At 39.0% G+C, this 20,565-nt stretch overlaps 2 protein-coding genes across 5 annotated transcripts in view; both read left to right on the top strand.

The window, feature by feature from the left end:
• The window catches only part of ankrd12 (ankyrin repeat domain 12), a 34,481-nt gene extending 34,166 nt beyond the window's left edge, over positions 1-315 (top strand). For all 4 annotated transcript variants that reach the window (XM_054596778.1, XM_054596777.1, XM_054596780.1 and 1 more), the window contains one exon: positions 7-315. In XM_054596778.1, coding sequence (XP_054452753.1) covers positions 7-192 — 186 coding nt within the window. In that variant the 3' untranslated portion in view covers positions 193-315. The remainder of the gene's footprint in view (positions 1-6) is intronic.
• Positions 316-2,929: 2,614 nt separating this feature from the next.
• twsg1a (twisted gastrulation BMP signaling modulator 1a) lies at positions 2,930-20,293 on the top strand. Its single transcript, XM_054596454.1, has 6 exons — positions 2,930-3,025; positions 3,158-3,358; positions 4,606-4,765; positions 12,875-12,974; positions 18,260-18,520; positions 19,701-20,293. Exons 3-6 carry the CDS (start codon positions 4,640-4,642, stop codon positions 19,880-19,882), a joined length of 669 nt encoding a protein of 222 aa, XP_054452429.1. The 5' UTR covers positions 2,930-3,025; positions 3,158-3,358; positions 4,606-4,639; the 3' UTR covers positions 19,883-20,293.
• The last annotated feature ends 272 nt before the right edge of the window (positions 20,294-20,565 follow it).

The raw sequence follows: 20,565 nt of genomic DNA, 5'->3' as shown, positions 1-20,565 counted from the left end.
CCGCAGACGTGTCTTCTGATGAGGCAGCAGCACGAGGCGGCGGCCCTGAACGCTGTGCAGCGTCTGGAGTGGCAGCTCAAGCTGCAGGAGCTGGACCCGGCCACCTACAAGTCCACCAGCATCTTCGAGATTCCAGAGTTCTACATCCCACTCGTGGAGGTCAACGACGACTTCGACCTCACCCCGATATGAGCTGTAGGACAGACGTGCTTTGCCACAGCGTCCGCCGTATCACGGACACGAGAGGCAGCCCACACATTCGAGAGAAAAGGAAAGAAAAATGTGAAGCACTCAGAATGTGGCGGTGGTACAAAAGAGCATTCAGAGAAGAAGACGATTTGACTCCGGCGCACTTAACAGTCGAAAAACCGGCACGCCCACATCGAGGACGAGGAACGAAGGCCGAGTGTTCCTCGTGAAGAATGAGGGGGTTCCAGGCCGCAGATGAAGCCCAGGAAGCAGAGACCAAAAGCCCGGGCGGGCCGGGCCGAGCGGAGAGCTGCAGCAAGAAGCAGTGTGGACGGCGACCACCTCATCAAGCAGAGTCACGCAACTGAGAGAGTTCAATTGTTTTCAAAATGAGTGTCCATACATTGTGTACAGACTGTGCTCTTAATTTTTTAACTTATTTTATACATAAAAAACAATTGTGCATTTGTAAATAGCCATGTAATTATTGTTTTAAACTTGTAAAAACAAAAAATAATAGATATTTTGATTGTAAACTTGTTCCGTCTCATGTTTTAATGGACCAAAGTTGGTTTTTATATCAAGTGTCCTCTTCGTTGGTGATGTTCTTGTTGTCGTTGGCTTAAAATCTTAAGCATGTGTTTGCTTATGTTGTGTTTTTTGTTTTTACTGTTTCTTCCTTCCTCATCTGGAGTTCCACGCCACAGCTGGTGTTTTTTGACTTTGGCAATTAAATGCTGTGCATGCGTTGCGTTGTTTGTACTTTTTTCCTAAAAAAGCTGTACTGTGGACATAATTGTGAGGTTTACTGACGTGTTCCAGCTTTTTATTTTTGCGCCATTGTGTTATGTCCATTTCTGCTGCCTCACTCCTCATGTTGTTGTCCATTGTGTCTCGCGCACATTAAAGTCTGTTGTGGCGCCCGAGGGGGAAAAAGCATACTTTTACAGTTTCAATGTGAGATCACAACAAAACCTATTTTTTCAACATAATGCCTTTTTGAACGATAGTTCTAAAAATGTCTATTTTAATATTTACTTGTTACATGACTTGTACATATTTGTAATATATAATTGAATAAATTTTATTTGTTGTGAAATTAAAAGTGTTTGTTATGGTGTCATTTAAGGAATTATATCTGAAACAATCAGATTAATCAGTTAGTCAATAAACATTTTTGTTATTGATTAGAAGTGTTTTAGTTGTATAAAGTGCTACACAGCCAAACTGGTTTCAGCTTCTCAAATTTCAGGATTTGCTGCTTTTCACTATTTGGCTGTTATTGCAATGAGAATATATTTTACAAGTACAATCAAGCTTCTGAGAAATTTGAATGTCCATTTTACTATCAAAAGATTAACTGTTAATTAAATGAATCGTGCCTTGCAGCCCAACAAGAAATAATCCATAATTTTAACATTTAAAATGCATCTTTAGTTATTCTTTTATTCTCTTGCAGCAGTTTCATCCTCAGCCAGTAGATGTCGCTGTACACAACACTGATCATCCAGTCAGTTTATTGAGCTTGCATTGATAAGAGCTCCTTAAATATTAACCATCATGTGTCATACATAGTCAGGGACTTTTACAATATTAAAATGCTGTTTACATATTATGCATCAATTCTATTCCAATAATATGATTGATAAATAATAATCTCTGCATTGTGTACTTTTACATTTGATACTAGACAACTTATGACCTCTTAACTTAAATAAAATGTTTTTGAATGCATTAACTTTTGAGTATTATACAACTGTTTTGTTACTTTTACTCTTTTACTTTTAGAGTAAAATAACTTCCTTCTCTGAAAGACACAAATTGCTAAGTAATCAAACATACTGTGTAGCTACTGCATGTTTGGCATTCATTGCATTCACATAATCATTTACAGGGGCTAATTAAACGTTTCAAGTATAAAACCTTTGCTTTGTAGTTCTTGTTCATTGGCTTCAACAACACGCAGGTAGAAGCACATAAACTGCACCTAAACATAGCATGTTTTTGGGGGGGATTACTCCCATTCACATCAATATGAGAAACTTCCCTCAGAATAAGACAAAGCAACCAAAAAAAAAAGACTATGGTGTTGAATCAACACCTCTATTATAAACCTTTGTAGCGCTTTGATTTATTGCACTGCTGTTGTATTAGACTGCATCAGATTTAGAAATAAATGTGTAGCTACCTCATAACTGGCAGTGTATTTTCCAAAATAATAACATTTACCTGAAACCACAATACTAACATAACTCAACTACATGATTCAGACTCAAAAACTCATTATCTGATGATAAGAAACCACAATAATCATTAATTAACCATGTTTAAAGATTATGATTTTTTTTTTTTTTGACTTTCCTTAAATAAATCATACAAGTTTATTAAAAGGCCCTGCCTCGTTCCCTGTCTGACCTCAGTGGGGCCTGTTGTATGTGTTTGTGTTTGATGAAGCAAACCACGTGTAAACACCTGTGGAGTGAAACGAACCACCAGAGAGAAAGTTTCTGCCGCGACCATGAGCTACAACCGAGCCCAGGGGGAGGACGCGTCCCGGCGGGAAGTCTGCGCCACTTCACAGCTTCCGAATCGGCCTTTCTCACCTAATGAGCGCATTCACAAGGCCGCTGATAAGACGGGAGACAAAGGACTGTTTAATGGAGTGGGGGGAGGCTCGGCAAGGAATTGCTTGTGTAAAAAAAAAAAAAAAAAAAAAAAAAAAAAGAGGCTAAAACAGAGCAGACCTGACGCACAATACGCACATTCTCTTTTACGCACACAACTCCCGCGTGGCGCACATGTAGATGTTGTCTCTGGTGGTGGTGCTCATTGTGAGGTGAGTCGGATCATTCATGTCCGTTACCCTGAAGACACTCCGGTGTGTGTGTGTGTGTGTGTGTGTGTGTGTGTGTGTGTGTGTGTGTGTGTGTGTGTGTGTGTGTTTTTGACCCGGTGCTTTCCTCCTCAGACGTGGGAGAGAAAATGGAGTGTGTGCCTTTAAGGCGCCCGACTGCCTGTCGCGCTGTGCTGCGGAGAGACTGACGCCCTCTGGACACAGTGGACACTTGAGCGGCGGCAGAGAGAGCACCATCCTGGAGAAGTTCAAAGAGAAGAACAGACACTCTGCCTCCTAAAAAGAAAAAGTCTCGGATTGATTAACAGCGTTGTGGTGAGTTTGAAACTCCTTCTCTCTTTATTATGTCGCTGTTTCCTGCAGTGAACTCTCTCGTGGCTGCGCGCGAGTGAAACAAAGTTTCGGTGTTAGCGATGAGCCCCCCCCCCCCCCAAAAAAGGAAGGTAGAGAAACGCGTTCATGACTGAGGGAGCTAATGTTTCTCACATGTTTCATCTCCGTCATGTGAAGTGGAACATTGTGGAGCATAAGTGGCGGAGGTGTTACAAGGAGAGGGTTACGCGCTACACTTTGGGGGGGGAATAGGTGAAAGGAAGCTGATGTTGCCAGATGTGTGTGTGTTGTTATCTAGTAACAGTAACGTGAGTGAGTTCTGGCTTTGAATGAAATGTGACGCAGGCCTCTTAAAATGTGATGTTTACATGTCAAGAGTGTGCTGATATATATTTAGATATGGAAAATGTATGTATATGTATTTATGTGTATATAAATATATGTTTATATATATGTGTGTGTGTGTGTGTGTGTGTGTGTGTGTGTGTGTTTATTAATGTGTATATAAAATGTGTATTAAAATATATATACAGTACCAGTAAAAAGTTTGGACACATCTTCTCATTCAATGGTTTTTCTTTATTTTTATTTTTATTTTTTTCTACATTGTAGATTAATATTGAAGACATCCAAACTATGAAGGAACACATATGGAATTATGTGGTAAACAAACAAATGCTCAACAAACCAGAATATGTTTTATATTTTAGATTCTTCAAAGTAGTTGAATGAGAAGGTGTGTCCAAACTTTTGACTGGTACTATATTTATATATATATATATATATATATATATATATATAATATATATGTTTATAAATGTGTGTACATGTAATTTTTGCTGCACTTTAGAGCCCTTTTTAGAATTTAAATTAAGATTTCAGATATCACAGAGAATGTATGAATGTATAAAAACATTGTTCAGTATTGTTGTTTAAAATCTTCTCAGGAGTTGATGGATAAAAAAAGTTGATGGAGTTGATGGATAAAAAAATATTTACCTTTTGAGATCTGTATTGGGCTAAAAAAATAAAAGGGCTCCTGCTCAGTATGAGGAATCTAACAAGTGTAGTTTAACCATCAGACACCACTTTTTCACTTTTTTTGTCTTCTCATCTATTATGCACCAACTGCAGCTCTTCACTTTTTCCTCCTGTGGAATGTCAGTGATGAACTTTTGTTTATTTGTGCTGGTCCCTGAGGTCCTGTCCTGTGTCTCATGTTGATGTAGGTGTTTTCCAGTGCCGTGCTGGTGAGCTGTCAGGATGAGGCCTGGTCAGCTGATCCTCCCCGCCGCCGCCACTCTCCTCTTCCTCCTATCAGGACTGTCTCTGACCTCCGGCTGCAACAAAGCCCTCTGTGCGAGCGACGTCAGCAAGTGTCTCATCCAGGTAAAGGACGTTAATGTTTTCACTTTCTATAAACACACTTTCACTGAGAGCGTCGGATGCATGATGTTTGTACCACGAACGACTCATCCTTCCCCTTCTGAAACATGGCAGCAACAAATTTCTGACTCACAAGCAAAGAATTCCACCCAAATCTAACCCACTTTACGAAATGTCACTTTTTCGTACTTTAAATTTGGACTATAATGAATGTAATTCTGTTTGTTGATGTCAAACGGCTGTTAAACTACATGAAAATGTGGTTTGCATCTTCAAAGATTTCTTTAAAAATGTACACAGACTTGTATTTTTTTTATTCTCTACATCACTGCTCAAACAAAAAAAGCTTTCTGGTTGCAGACGGATAATCTGATCTGAGTGCTGATCTTTTCTGTCGATTAACAAGTGGGAACTTTCTACATGAGTGCAGCCAAATTCAAGCTATTCCTCCTAAAGTGTTGCAGCTGTTTTCGTGTAAGCAGAGATTGTTGTTTTTCTTGATCAGACCACAAATTAAACGCTGCCTGCAGGCAGAGTTGAGTTCAAGTTAAGAGTCAAACCTTCTTTTAATACAATTTAAATGAGCATTAAACTGGCAGGACAGACTCAAATCTACACAAGAAAGTATGTCTACTCTGTTGTAACATCAGTTTTGTGCAAATAGTTCACATAAAAACAAAACCCAGCAGCAGCAGCCAAAGTTAATTTAAAATCGTTCCTGATGGAGAACTGGATCGGAGAACAAAGATGGATTCTGTTGTGAAGAATCCAAAAACATTCCTTCGATAAGCTGAGTGAGGTCCGGAGGGAAGGTTTTTCCCAGAGCGAGCAGCAGATATGTGATCTAAATGTTCAGCTTCTTGCACACCTGCTCTCTACTTGTACAACCTCTTTGATTTATGTGAGGTTTTTCCTCTTTTATTTTAATGTCAACTCCTCTGACTTTTGTTGACTTTCTAGCATCACTTCCTTTGTGTCACTTTTTCCCTCCCTTCTGAAGCCCAGTGGGTGAGGGGTGGAGGGGTGGTACTCCGCTACCTAACACACAGTCTGTCATGCATTCTGGTTATTTTTGAGGGAAAAACATGAGAAGTGTCGGCCTGTCTCTGCAACACCTGTCAAGTCAAATTTGAGCTGCTTGCTTGTGCGCTGTCCTTTGTGTGTGTGTGTGTGTGTGTGTGTGTGTGTGTGTGTGTGTGTGTGTGTGTGTGTGTGTGTGTGTGTGTGTGTGTGTGTGTGTGTGTGTGTGTGTGTGTGTGTGTGTGTGTGTGTGTGTGTGTGTGTGTGTGTGTGTGTGTGTGTGTGTGTGTGTGTTCGTTCAGTGGACCTGCCTCTCCCATTAACATCTTTAAAGTACTGTATTTAACCTCAGTGGCCGTTTCACCTGTTTGACCTCAGTTCCTGTGTGAGTGAACTACAGGATTTTTTTTATGTTTTGGATTTTTCAGATCGTTTAGGTAGACACGGTTCATGGCACAGGAAGTTGAGCTTTTTTTAATTGGAGTTGAAACAGTAGGTTAATTAATTTATAATCTTTTTTTCAAGGATTATTTTTTGGCTTTTTAGCATTTGTTGATGATCCCTGTATGATGGAGCTTCAGATGTACCTTTTAACCACTAAGACCTCCCAATCAAGAGAAAATGTATCTGCAATTCTGATGATCAATTTATTGCTAAATCCATTATAAAGCAAAAAGCCAGTCATGCCTGTGAGGATCTGATGCTTTTCTCTTTTGATAAATCATCTGTAAACTGAATATCTATGGATTTTGGACTGTTGGTCAGACAAAAAAAAAGCAACTTTAAGGCATCACGTTGGGTTCTCCTTATAAAGTGGCTGCAGACATTTTCTGGCCGCACTTTGCTGCCAAAAGTTAATATACCCCCAACTTTTAGTTTGGCCGCACTTCATCTCATTATCTCTGAGCAGCTGCCACAGATTTCCATAGACATGACATCGCTTTTTGTCGCAGGCCTCTCTTCGCCGCTGCTAAAAATACGACCCCCCCAACTTAGTTTAATGCTTCAGAATCCTAACTATTACTAAATTGTTATTTTGCTTCAAGGGAAACTTGCTTTGAATTAGCCATTAATGACAAATCAAAAACATGCAGTACATAAATTCTTATAATATATGCATTTAAAAATAACTCTCAAAGCTGCAACCATAAAAAAATGAAATGATGAAAAATCAATGAATTAATTCAAGATGTGACTTCAGAAACCCAATAGCCAAGTCTAAGAATCTGTTGCTTTTTATTTTAGGCAACTTGAGTCTGTCAGAATTAAGAACTCAAAAGTTCTTGCTTTAAAAGATGATTTTGAGTGCCCATACAATCTGTTTATTGTTTCTAAAGTAGTACCTATTGAAATTTCCCACAGTCCATTGATCAACTTGTTTTAATCAAAAAAAAGATATCTGATTTACAATGATTTTAAAGAAAATAAATAAACAAATTCTCACACTTGAAAAGCTTGAACCAGTAATCTGGAGGAATTGATCTATTAATAAATTACTTTTAACAATTAAACAATAGATTATACATTTTCCCCTTTTTTACTAATCAATTCATTTTGGTGTTTCAGCAGCACTCGCATGTCAATGCCGCCCAATTTAAAGTTTTAACCCAAAAAATTGAAGAAAAAAGGCAGAATTTCAAGTCTACTTAAAAAAAAAAGAAGTCAATCTTCACAGGAAATGAAGTGTTTCGTGGTCCTTTTTATAGTTTACAGTCTGCACACTTAGTGCTACCAAAACCACCAGCTTCTGCTCCTCCTCCTGTACGACTTAAACCTCCTGTGATCAGCAGAACATTTGTGGCTGCTGCTTGTTCTTCTTTACTTCCAGGTGGCTTATTTTTCGCCCGATGAATCACTGTAGCTCTGTAGCTTCCGCGACCCCGCCGACACCGACTCGCTAGCTGTCAAGAGGCGAGAGCGATGGTGCGTGTGCCATGAAGGAGAAACTTTTCCTACCTCTTGGCCCGTCTCTCTAGAAGCTCCACGTTGCTTGTGATTAGTGCGATCTGCTGTCCGACGCTCGCTTTTACGCTCTGCTGCAATCTCAAGTCATTTGTCTGAAATTCCCCCCCAAAAAACCCTGAGGGGGTGGGAGAACCTGAGAGGAGGGAGGGACGGAGGGGAGGTTAGGGTCAGGAGGTGTGTGTGTGTGTGTGTGTTGGGGGAGGTTGGCTGAAGGGAAATATACAGTTTGGTGCAGAGATCCACAGGCCGACTCTGTCCGGGCCGGGCTGTTCAGCAGGGTGGGGCAGCAGATTTCAGAGTTAACACACAGCAGCGGTCGGCTCGGCAGGACGAGGCGGCACATGTTCACTTTCTCTCCAGAGTCCTTTTGTCTCTCGCTGCAGCTGAGTTTTGACTGATTACAGCAGCTCCCGCTTGAGGGAAGCCTAATGGGAGCTCTTAAAAGTCGTTGAGATAACCTCATCCAGTGCAGTGAGGAAGTTGTTGGTCGTAGTTTTGCGATTGTTTAAACCTGTTGAATGTTGTAGTAGTGAGTAAAACGCCCATCACAAGTTTCTACAAACCAAAGGTGACTTCTTTTAATTCTTTTTGTCAAACCAACTGTCCAAAACTCAATTCAATTTACAACATATAAGACAAAGAAAAACAACAAATCCTTAACTATGTGAAGCTGGAACCAGAGAATGTTTGCCATGCTTTGCTTGATAAACGTTTGACAAAATCATTTCAAAATCACGCAAAATGGTCTACATGTTCACCGTCTTTGGATGAAAATATTGTTTTGTTTGTTTTTTATGCTCTTATTTCAGTTGTTATAGTTTTCAGTAAGAGTGCTATTTAGACTCATCATGACTTTTAAAATGTTTAAAGAAATGCTTTCGCTTTGTTTGAAATATATTCTTTAGGGTGCTACCAGCCATGAACAAAAATATATTGACAAATGAGTATGGTGCACACCCAAATTTACTTTTTGCTTTTTCATAGACAGAAAAAGAAGGGGTCGAGTGTGTGAGATGTACGACACCTCTTCTTAAACTGGACACGATGCGAACAAGAGAACATCAGATTGTTTCAATTATACCCAATGAAGACGCCCTAACATGCTCTGTGTCAGCGGACAGCCTGAGCGATGTGCCGCTTGTTTTTAAAAAACGCTCCCCCTGGGTTTATTTCTTGAATTTCCGCGCATTTTCTCCACATCCAACCTAGTTTTATTGGTCAAAATTGTCCTTTAAAATGTCATAAACTAGCTGTTTCCCTCTAAAATCTGATTAGTTTGCTAGAATGATCGCGCTCATCATCAAAGGGTTAAACCAAACAATAATGTTATTTTAGACAAAATATGAAAACATTTAGATTCATATCATTTATTGCCGCATAGCCTAGAAATGTCCTGATATTATTTATAAGCCATATCATCCAGCACTATTTGCGAAAGGAATCATTTGAGATTTTGGGAATTTCACTTTCTTAGATCAGAGTTAGTTAGATGAGAAGATCCTGGCTCTGAAAATATATCTTGTTTGTTTAACTAAGTCTGTTATGATAACAGGAAGTTACTGACACAACCTTCATGTCTGTTAAAGCGTTTTTTATTGAACGCTTTCAAAAAAAAATTCTGAATTGTGAAATATGAGATGGATGTGTTTCACCGTGGCAACAGTTCTTTTTTATAACATATATAATTCCACCTATTGAGAGTCATAATTACTCACGGGATCAGATCCTGATCAGAGGTTTGGGGATTGAGAGGCTGGTGATTAAGTGAACTGTGTGTGTGGTTTTGCGATCCGTCACTGGGTGAGTCACTGGAGAGTCTTTTATCATCGCCGGGGACTGTTGTTGTGTAGGAGACGGCTTCTGCGAAGATATAAAGGAGGAGAAGAAATATAGAAAAAAGAAAGCAAATGGGAAGAAAGAGAGAAGGGAGGGCATGAGGGGGAGGGAAGAAAGTCTGAAAGGAGAGAAAACAAGGGAGAAAGGGAGGGGGAAGTGTGTTGTTTGGGGGTGAAGGGAGCAGCCATGTTCTGTTCTCCAGGTGTTTTCTTCTCCCTCCCTCCCTCGCTCGGTTTCTCCCCCATCCCCACCTCCCTCATCGGCGGTGACCTTGACTTGGAGGAATGTGCTCCCTGTTCTGTGTCAGGAGAGAACAGAAGGGGGGAGAAAGACCCACTTTTCAGCCCCACCTACACGTTTTTAGAGTTTAGTTTCCTTCACTGTCTCTGCGTCCCCCGAGACAAACTGACGTTGAGGAATGAAGCTATTTAAGTGTTTGTTGGAGAGTTATGGGATCAGCAGAGGTTGCATGTTTTTGGATGTTTGCAGACCTTCTTGTAATAATATTACCTTCCATCTATATAAAGCAACGCAAGAAGTTCTCGGCAAGAGAGTTTATTTTTTCCCCCGCCTGTGCACGAAGCATATTAACAAAAATGAAAAGATCTGTACGTAAGAAATTGCAAGAAATAACTTTAACAGGATATAAATACTTCTTGCATGCATTAATTTCATAACAAAGCTGTAAAATCAGCAGTTTGTGGAAACTTTTTTATCCTTGTTTTAGTTTCACTGCTGCCTTGTCTATAATTTCTAACAAGCAGTTTGTTTTGCTGACAGGTTGTATATTGTACTAAATATGTCCGAGCTGTAGGTTTCAGACCTGACACTTGCACTTGATTAGGACTTCATGTAGGGACATTTACTCTAATGCCTTAAACTTTTTAGTGTTTAGTTAAGGTTCAGTCTCAGTTATTTTCTTGGAGTTTGTTTATTTATTTATTCTACTTCTGTAAAGGTTTCATATTACCTTTGTTATCTGTGTGATACTTTGGTTACAGGATAACAAATATATGTTTTGAAACCAATTATTTGTGTTAAAAAATGATAATCAGTTAAGTTTATTTTAGTTGAACGTCTTTAATTAAAACTGGGGGAGATTGGTGCTTTTTCATTTTCTGTTTACATTAATATTGTGTTTTTTCTTTTCTTTTAAATAAATCAAATCAACTTGTCGATATCAAAACCTGATCAACAACCTCTTCCATACTACATGAACCTTATTGGATTTATTTTTTATTAAGGTAACATAAATGTAACTGAAAGCATAAACATTAAATGTTATAATGACATTGACAACAGACTATTTAATTTGGATCTTTTTTGGTCAGCGATTCTTGCCGATACCTGATCCTTTAATAAGGTCAGTGTGTTTTTAGTCGTGCATCCCTGACTTAAAGAATAATTCTGGTTTATAACAACTCGGGTTGCAATCAGCTATAATAACATAGTAGTCCCTAAGCTCTGGTTACACGGGGGCATTTATGCAAAGAGCAGTCAGACGGTCATACAGTGAGGCAAACCACTCTATTCTGAGGTAAAGCTGAAAGCGAGCGCACCCAAAATGCTGCAAATAACATTGTGGACAAAATGTGCATGAGAAACTACTGCAAGTCCAAAACTGTCTGTGCACCCTGGAGTTTTTTTCAGTCACCACATTCACAAAATGTCAGCTAATAACTTTTTTTGCTCAAGACTTACCCTTGACCTTTGTGATTTGGAATGATGACTCATCTTGAACTATCCCTAAAGACGTAAGGACTGCCAAGAAATGAAAACTCAGTCAGCAGTGTTGGAGGAAGATATATAGTAATACTACAATGAAAAAGAAATACGCAAGTTAAATTATTAGCAGCCATTATGCAAAATGTCTCCATTTTGAAGTGTTACATTTTAACAACTGTATGAACTGTCGGTTGGTTAACTCTGTAACAAAGTTTATTTTATGTTTTAGTCCTAAGTCTTGATCTGAGAAGTAACTATAGCTATCAGACAAATGTAGTGAAGTAAAAAGTACTTGGATTAGAAGTTTAAAGTAGCATAAAATGGAAACACAAGTAAAGTACAAGTACCATAATTCGTACTTGTGTTGAGTACAGTACTTGTCAGAAGCCTAGCGTGTTCAAGAAAAAGTTTTGAATACTGTCAGGTTGGACGTGTCAGAACCTGCTGTGTTCCTGTATTGAAATACAGCTGAGGTTTATTATTTTTTCTCACAGTTATCACGATGTTGCATACTTCCATGGATACCAGACATGCCACACATGTCGTGCAGTAATAGTTACTGTACAACATGAAGCAAACCTGCAGCTGTTGCTCTTTGTGTTGACGTTGTAATGGTACGTCTCCTGTTTGTAGAGTGAGTCTACGTGTTGTGTTCTGTCTGCTGTGTGTTTTCTAACCCTGACGCTGCTACTGCACCCATCAGACCTTGATCTTTTTATAATGAAAAGTATTCTTTATTTCATTTGAATGTATGATGGACAGTTGCATTTTCCAATCTTCTTAAAACTAAAGTGATTAGCTCGGTAGGAATTATTATTCTCACTACAACATTTTGTAAAAAGTAATTAAGCAATGACATCTCGGGCTGATTGCGATTAAATGGTTAATAATAAAGCTCAACCTTTTTATTCTATTTTATTTTTTAAATAGAAGAAATCCATAACTATTATACCATTGTTTTTGAATTTTTACAAAATGTGTAGGTTGCATCTTGTTGCTGCTTGGTTCACTTGTTGAGTTTACTTGTTTGTATTCACCCTATTTGACGCTAATGTTTAACACATTCAATTTTGTTTTAAAAATGGCATGTTAACATGATTTTTTTTTAGCTAATGGTGTTTCACACCGCTACAAGAAATGGTACATTACTTCTGTTTGGGGTTTCAGAGAACATTTAAAAGAAAAGATTGGTAGATTTTCAATTATTCCTATTATCTTAAAATGTACAGGGCAGCATTGGGATCCGTGGGACACCAAACAATGAGGGAGTAAAGACAATGTCAAATCAACACAAATGATAACCCTAATTAAGAGCCTGGAAAGTATCATCTAGCCATGTATCATGTCCAATATCTGCTGCTCAACTCCAAATTATCAGCACGCTTCCCAGACTTCTGAATTTCTGCCCAAATCTGTTTTTATCAACAATTCAAAAGGGAAACAAAATCAAAATTCAGTCTTTACTATCAGGCTACCAAACAGTACTATATTTTGGTGACGGACATGGATCTGTGATGTTCTTTGTCTCTATTTTATATGTAACTGATTTGTGTGTTTGTCCCGCAGGAGCTGTGCCAGTGTCGTCCGTCTGATGGGAACTGTTCATGCTGTAAAGAGTGCATGTTGTGTCTGGGGAACCTTTGGGAGGAGTGCTGCGACTGCGTGGGTGAGTGCTGCGTCTCCGTTTATTAGCAACATATTTTACAGCTGACAGCAGCAAAGTTAAGTCAGCATATCATTTTTGGACTTTTCTGTGTAGCCCACGTTCTGTGATGACGGTTGAGCTGAACATCTGTAAAAGAGATAAGTGCCGGCAAAGATTTGCATTTGAGATGTCTTGATGATACATTTGTCAGGTTTGCTTTTGGAAGGTTGAGGCACAATTTAATGTGAAACCAGGAGTGAAATTGAATTAGATTTTAATGTAATGCGCGTAACTCTGTTCATCCTTCATGTAGGATTTTATTATCTGGTGCTACTGCTGTTCAACACTTACTTTAACCATCATATCTCCCGTTCAAAATGGGACAAAAATATTTTTTAGAAATTGCAGTCTGAATTCATGAATAAAAACGTTATAATTTATTTCAGTTTTAGGATGCTTTTTTAATGTGCAAAGTTTTTTCATTCAAAATCATTTTTAAAGTTAATTTACACCATCATTTGTAGAGTTCTTGACTGTGACATATTCATTTTAATATCTTTAATTGTCAGCCACTTAACATATTGTGTTCATGTCATAGCTGTACAGTAAGAGTGATAGATTACATTTTTGTTGTGAATGTAGATTTATATAAAAATGAATCTTAACACTTTACTATAAACCCCCATTAATAATGTATGAGCAGCATATAGACAGTTTAATAAATCGATTATATCTCCCTATAAAGTAAGCAGATTTAATGGCATTTTTAGGTGTTTATCAATGTGCAGTGTTTGTTAACAATTAACCGCCCCTGTGAAGACTATTGCTAGTATTTTTACACCTGTGTTTTACTATATAGTCTTACATAATCTTATAATACACAGATGTAAACCTGCGGGTCTGCACAGTGAAGTAATGCAGAAGTGCCTTAAGCTTGCGTTCTTTGTAATGGCCTTAAGGAGGCGACTCCTCTGGTTACAAAAATAAGTCAGATTGTATCGAAGTCAATGAGAAAATGACTCTACTTTGCACTGATTTATTACCTCAGTAAATATTGTGCACATGAGTTAATGGCCTCAGTCACTAGTTTCAAGTCTTCTTCAATATTGCATGATGTTTATAAAATAAATGATTTAGTCCCATTTAGAGAAAAATAGATTATAAAGCCAATAAGGCTACATAGTGGTGGTGGACAAGTCGCTTCCACGGCGTTGTCCAGTCTGGGAGTTGTCCTCACAGTGTGTTTTCAGTTCGTGAAAGTTACTTGTAACATTTTTTGGTCGCCTAAAAGTCTCATTGAGTGTCCCTTATACTTAACTCCAGCCACTCGTGTCACTTCTGTAGTTTCGAAAAGCCAAGATGGCGACAGCCAAAATGCCGAACTCAAGGTTCCAAAACTGTATTGCCCACAAACCAATGAGTGACCTCACGCTGATCCACTTCTTATATAGAGTCTATGTTTAAACAGCAGCCTCTGCTTGTGGATGCCAACAGGAAGAGTTATAATTATACTCTTGTATTTGCTCTCACCTATATTATACCATTCTATAAACCATGTATTTGATTACATACTGCTTATAAATGCTAAATCGAGGGTTAAAGTAAAGTTACCAAATTATTTAATGTACAAAATGAACATACAACCAATATAAAAATATGCATGTGCTATGAGTGATTGCAGCTCTGATATATTTGTGATGTAACTGTGATGTGGACAGTATTTACACAAGCAGTATATACAGGGAAAAGAGCCTTGTTAAGTATAAACAACAAGCAAGTGTGTAGTATGAACCATGTCAAAAGAAGAAGTTATGTTAATTTGAGTTAAATTAAGTCCAGGTGACAGAACGTAATATAACAGTAAGTTATGAGCCCCGTTGATCATACTGTGATTGCGACATATTTAAAATGATTCTGGCACTAAGCTCATTCCACACATGTGACACTCGTCTCAGTCACCTTGCCCGCAGAGCACTTTCTCCATGTAAAAAAAAAAAAGCTTGTGAAAAATGAGCTTCTGGCTGTTGCACTTAACAGTTGAGAAGCATGCTGGTTTAGAAAGGACCCAGTTTGTTCAGAGTGTTGCTGCGCTGATACGAGATGAGTGTGAGGAGAGTGAAGCCAGATACCGAAGGTGCCTCTGAGAGGTGACAACGTGGAGGTTAATGCAAAACAGAGCGGGGAAGGACCACCGCTTATGAGAGCGCAGGAAATTAAAGGGGATATTGTCACTACCGAGTAGCACCTACACATGTGGACAGGAAGTCTCGAAGTCCTCCTAAAGATCAAAGGATGGAGAAGCCGGAAGAGAGGGGGGACGAGGAGGTCGACCCGCTCAAATGAACTTTGACTTTCAGCCTCCCGGCGACGAGGTGCGATGGGGGTATAAATCCCAGCGAGATCCACAACGACCGGATTTGTGAAACAAGGAGACATTCGGCTTGTTAACTCCTCTCTTCATCTGTAACCTGCTTCAAAACCAGCAGGGGCGGGGAACTTGTGAATGGGGGGGGGGCAGGCGGCATACTGAGGCTCAGATTTAAAGAATGGAGGCACTTTTGTAAAATAGGTATAAATGAGCGTCAGACTCAAATTTTAAGACTTGGTTTTTAGACACAGACATGGAAAAGACCCCCAACACAAGCTTTATTGGAACGAGAGACACAGGCTGGCTTGTTTTGTGTCTCTTTGTTGTCGTTCTGAATCTTTTTTAGGCTGATTTGCTTTTATTTTAGTCATTTTGCGTGTGATTTTGCGTGTCTGTGGTCTCCTTTTTTGCTACACTTCATAGTCTGTTTGTGTCTCTTTATGATTTTTTTTTGCATCTCTGGTGTCATTTTGCTTCTCCTTTTAGTCCTTTTATATCTACAAGTCATTCTGTGTCTTGTTTTGTGTCTCTGTGGTTGTTTTGCATGTCTTTATTGTCGCTCTGCATCTTTTTGCATGTTGTTCTATGTCTCGTTCTGCATCACTTATTTGCCATTTCGCGCGTAGTTTTGTGCATCTTTCTGGTCATTTTTTGCATTTCTTTCTGCAGTCACAGGACATGTTCATACAGAGGTTCCATGGTTGCTGTGCATGGCAGCTGGATTCGGATCACATATCAAACCAAGTCGATTATTGTCAGGCTTCAAGTAATGCGTTGTAATGCGTGTCTCATAGGCCAGAGTTATGGACCAATCAGTGTCCTGTGAGGAGCTGCTGGCAGCTATGGGCGTGGCTTAGGTGTGTGCAAGACTTTTTCATTTTAAACAACAATGGCGGCACCAGGTTAGCGTAGATGCTGCAGTACCATCAGTTATATCAGAACTGGAGAGTATTTCTTAAGAAGATCAAATAATGGCACTAAAGTCTTTTCTTGATGGAAAATATGTTTTTTTACTCTTCTCCCAACTCAGTTTGATTGACAAATGGATCCAATCACCTGCCACATATTTTTTTGAAAGTGCCTGCCCTTTTCCAAACAGTTTCCAAAGACGCCTTCTCAGATGGTTCTTTGTGACCCATCTGACAGTGATATGGTAGCTGGGCTACCGGGGCTTTACTGGCGGGTCAGTCCCCGGTAGCCCAGCTACCATATCACTGTCCTACTCTGGTAGGATGGCCACCAAAAGGGGCCTAAGCCACACTTCCTACCTCTCTTGCCCCGCCCCTGTAAACCAGCAGGCTCTCAGATCAGCTTTGACAGACAGGTATTATTGTATGTGCTGACAAGGAGGCTTTATTAAAACTCTTTCATGTGGAACATCAACACAAGAATCTGACTGAGCGCTGAACTTGCTGCTGCACAGATGTTACGCTGGTGGAGCTTTCCTCCTGAACAGGCCTTTTACAAAACACTGAGGACAGCCTGTTGCTTTAAACTAGAATATATTTCTCATTTATATGCTCTTCTTTTTTTTTCTCAGAGCGCTAGCCTTATGACCACTTTAAGTAAGTTTCCACTCTAAACATGTTATCAGTGCCAAATGCTGGCTACTTTGAAGTGTGTATCTGCGAGTGGTTAGAGCAGCCCAGTAGAGGAGCGGTGGGGAGAGGACAGTTTGTATTTTAGAGGAAGGGAGGAGGAGGGAGTGAGGACATGAAGGGAGGACCCATGTGTAAGCTTTATCTAAAACAGCTGCTCTGGCTCTGCTTTTAGCATTGGTTTGTAATCCAATTCTACTGTCAAACTCGGTTCCCCATTAAATGATTTACCCATTAGCTGTAATTCACTTTGACTCATTTGAAGGCTTAAGAAGATCCTATCGGAGGATGTGGGGACTTTGTCAAACGATTACTACTGTATTTGGAAATTAAATGAAGTGTTAAAAGGATCTTAATTGAGACAAGATACTCTTGACAGCTGTGTGGTTTTACAAAACTGCCCCTGTAAGTTGAAATCATGTGTGAAACCGTTTAACTATGAAACCATGCCAAATTGGTTAAAGGGTCAATTCACCCAAACTACAAAAGAAAAACAAAAACCCTTTAGTTTTATTCAACCAGAGGACATGAGGTCGGGTTCTTGCTAATATAACTGGGATTTTAAAGGAGTTTGAAGACATGAAGAAGAGTGGACGTTCGATAATGAAACACATATTAAAAATGTTGGGTTCTTAATGGCTGATTTAAAAAAAAAAAAAGAACCGTTGTTAGTTTAATCAATTAATTTGACTAATGACTTATGTTTCTCCACTAGAATTGGATACCGGGCAGTGTTGAGAAAGTTTTGTAACAGTATTTAGAATATGCAGTATATGAACAAAGTCATATAGTTTTGAAGTCTGAGCTATTTTGCTTCCATAATATGTCTTCTTTTTAGCCTAATGGAAAGAAAACATCCAAAATACACATTTAGGTGCTTAATTTACTACTTTGTCTATTTGCGTCTGTAGATTTCTCCTAAATTCACCAAAAGTTACCATTGGATAATGCTTAATTTGAATATATAGACATACAATTTCAGAAAACTTGAAATGCAAAAAAGAAATATCTTAATGTAAGTAATCAACTGGAGAAGTTTCATAAAGATATCAATTAGGTTATTTTTACCCTGTTAACCAGTAGAGTCTTTCAAAATGTATGAAATTTTACAATATGTATCTTTTTAAAGGCCGTTTCCTCAAAATTAGGTTTTTCTCACAGTCTGTCTTACATTTTTAAAAACTGTGACCACCACAAACTCCATTTGATAAAAAAGGGACAGATGCTGTATCTCAAAAACCCTGTGAAAATAAAACTATCTGCATGGCTGAATAGAGACAAACTATTTTGTATTTTTCACGAACTGACTTTTAATGCCTCCATCCATCTTTTCATGTCAGGGATGTGTAACCCCAAGAACTACAGCGACACTCCAGCTACGTCAAAGAGCACCGTGGAGGAGCTGCACCGTCCGATCCCCTCGCTGTTCCGCGCCCTCACAGAGGGCGACGCGCCGATCAACATGATGGTGGTGTCCTTCCCCGTCGCCGAGGAGCTCTCCCATCACGAGAACCTGGTGTCCTTCTTGGAGTCGCTCGACAGCCAGCCTCAGAACGTCTCTGTGCCTAGCAACAGTATCCACGCCAGCTACGACACTCAAGGTAACACTTCAGCTTTCAAGGATTATTTTAGCCCGCAGAAATCTAGATTTTATCTATATTATATGCATTTACTGATTGATATCATTCCTCTTTATGGGAAGTGTAAGTTTTATTTAGTGTAAAATAACCACTGTACAGTACCAGTCAAATGTTTGGACACACCTTCTCATTCAACTACTTTGAAGAATCTAAAATATAAAACATATTCTGGTTTGTTGAGCATTTGTTTGTTTACCACATAATTCCATATGTGTTCCTTCATAGTTTGGATGTCTTCAATGTTAATCTACAATGTAGAAAAAAATTAAAATTAAAATAAGAAAAACCATTGAATGAGAAGGTGTGTCCAAACTTTTGACTGGTACAGTACATAACTTAATGTAAATATTATTTTGAGGTAATCTGATATATTGAAGTATTTCTATTTTATGCTTCTTTATACGTCTATTCTGCTGTACTTCTGTTGAAGAACAGTGATTTGTTACTTGCTGTTTGATTATGTGCAGCATCACATTGGTTTGAGGCTTTAATAGAGAGCTTGCATCTAACATTACTCAGATTCTGAAAAAGTTACATTACATTAAAAAACAAAGCGTGCTTTATTCACATTCACATTGCTATTCATTTTTTTTTCTGGTCCTGTCAGGTTCAGTCAAATTTTTCATTTTCATTTTTGCACACACACTTATACCCATGGTAATAAAACTTGGCCCTGCCCAGAGCTGAAGCAGACTACAAAGTCTTGAACTTGAAGACCGGTTTGAGTTGGGTCAGGTTTTCATCATTTCAGGAGGACAGGAATGCCAAAAGAACTCCAGTTTGAGTAATGGAACCTTGTTAAAAGTGTTTTTCCTGTGTCATTTATTTATTTTCAATAGTGGTTGTTTTGACTGTCTGCCTATAAGCCAGTACTTTTTGCTGTAAAGACACACTCATAATGGGAGTGTTCCCACAAAGCTGAGCAGTTTACTCATTAAGCTCACCAACACATATGGTCATACTCAGTTGCAGCAAATTAATTTCCTTCCCTGAAGTAAAAGTAGAAACATTCAGAGTTAAAGGTAATTACTTTAAAATGCTGCTTGTTTTTATGAACCACGTTTTACTGGATTTGTGACTCACATTTTTTTCTTTCCCCTTCTTTTTTTTTTTTTTTTTTTTTTTACAATTTTTCTTTCAGAGAACATGTGCACGGTGGTCTACTTTGACGACTGCGTGTCTATCCGCCAGTGTAAACTATACTGTGAGTCAATGGGAGGATCCAAGTACCGCTGGTTTCACAACGCCTGCTGCCAGTGCATCGGACCGGAGTGTGTGGACTACGGCAGCAAGGCTGTGAAGTGCATGAACTGTCTCTTCTGAAGTGCGGGCACATATTGGTACCAAATGTCTGGGCCATACCAGAGGACTGAGGGCAGAGGAAACTATGACTGTTATGTGTTAGAATTACTCAGTTACCTTGTAAAATACTCCCTACACCCCTCCTACTCCAGCAAATTGTTTTTATTCTGCTGTTATGTTTCACTGTATATTTTTAGATGTTTTCAATAGTTTTTTTTACTAGAGGTGTATATGAATAACGTATTTTTACAACTATTGTCTGCTAAATCCCAGTCACATGCCAAATAAAGAAAAGTTTGGTGACATGGACTGTTTTGTCTCACAGAAAGGTGTCTGATCTTAAAATATGTTTTCCTTCTCTAAACATTTTTTTTTTTTTTTTAAATGATGTGTAAAAAAGTGCATGAGTGGAATAGTAAATGTTTATTCTCCAAGTTGCGCGTCTCCTGCTCTAATCTTAGCCTTGTGTCGCCCGAGTGAGGAAACACATAATTTCCTGGGGAAACAGAGTTGTTGTTATACCATGCTGGTCCACAGGTGTTCCAGTGCTCACTGACCGTCTCATGCAAGCGGAGGGGAAAGGGAACATTTACCGATGCCAATCTCTCACCGCCACACACAAGTGCTCTTTGTGACGCCAGTGCATTTTCAAAAGGGCAGCAGGGTGCCCTATCACTGATTCTGTTCCCAATTGGCATGCAACA

Source organism: Anoplopoma fimbria, chromosome 3, assembly GCF_027596085.1.
Source record: "Anoplopoma fimbria isolate UVic2021 breed Golden Eagle Sablefish chromosome 3, Afim_UVic_2022, whole genome shotgun sequence".
NCBI lineage: Eukaryota > Metazoa > Chordata > Actinopteri > Perciformes > Anoplopomatidae > Anoplopoma > Anoplopoma fimbria.
Note: the sequence above shows the minus strand (reverse complement) of the source record. Positions and strands in the feature narration are given on the sequence as shown.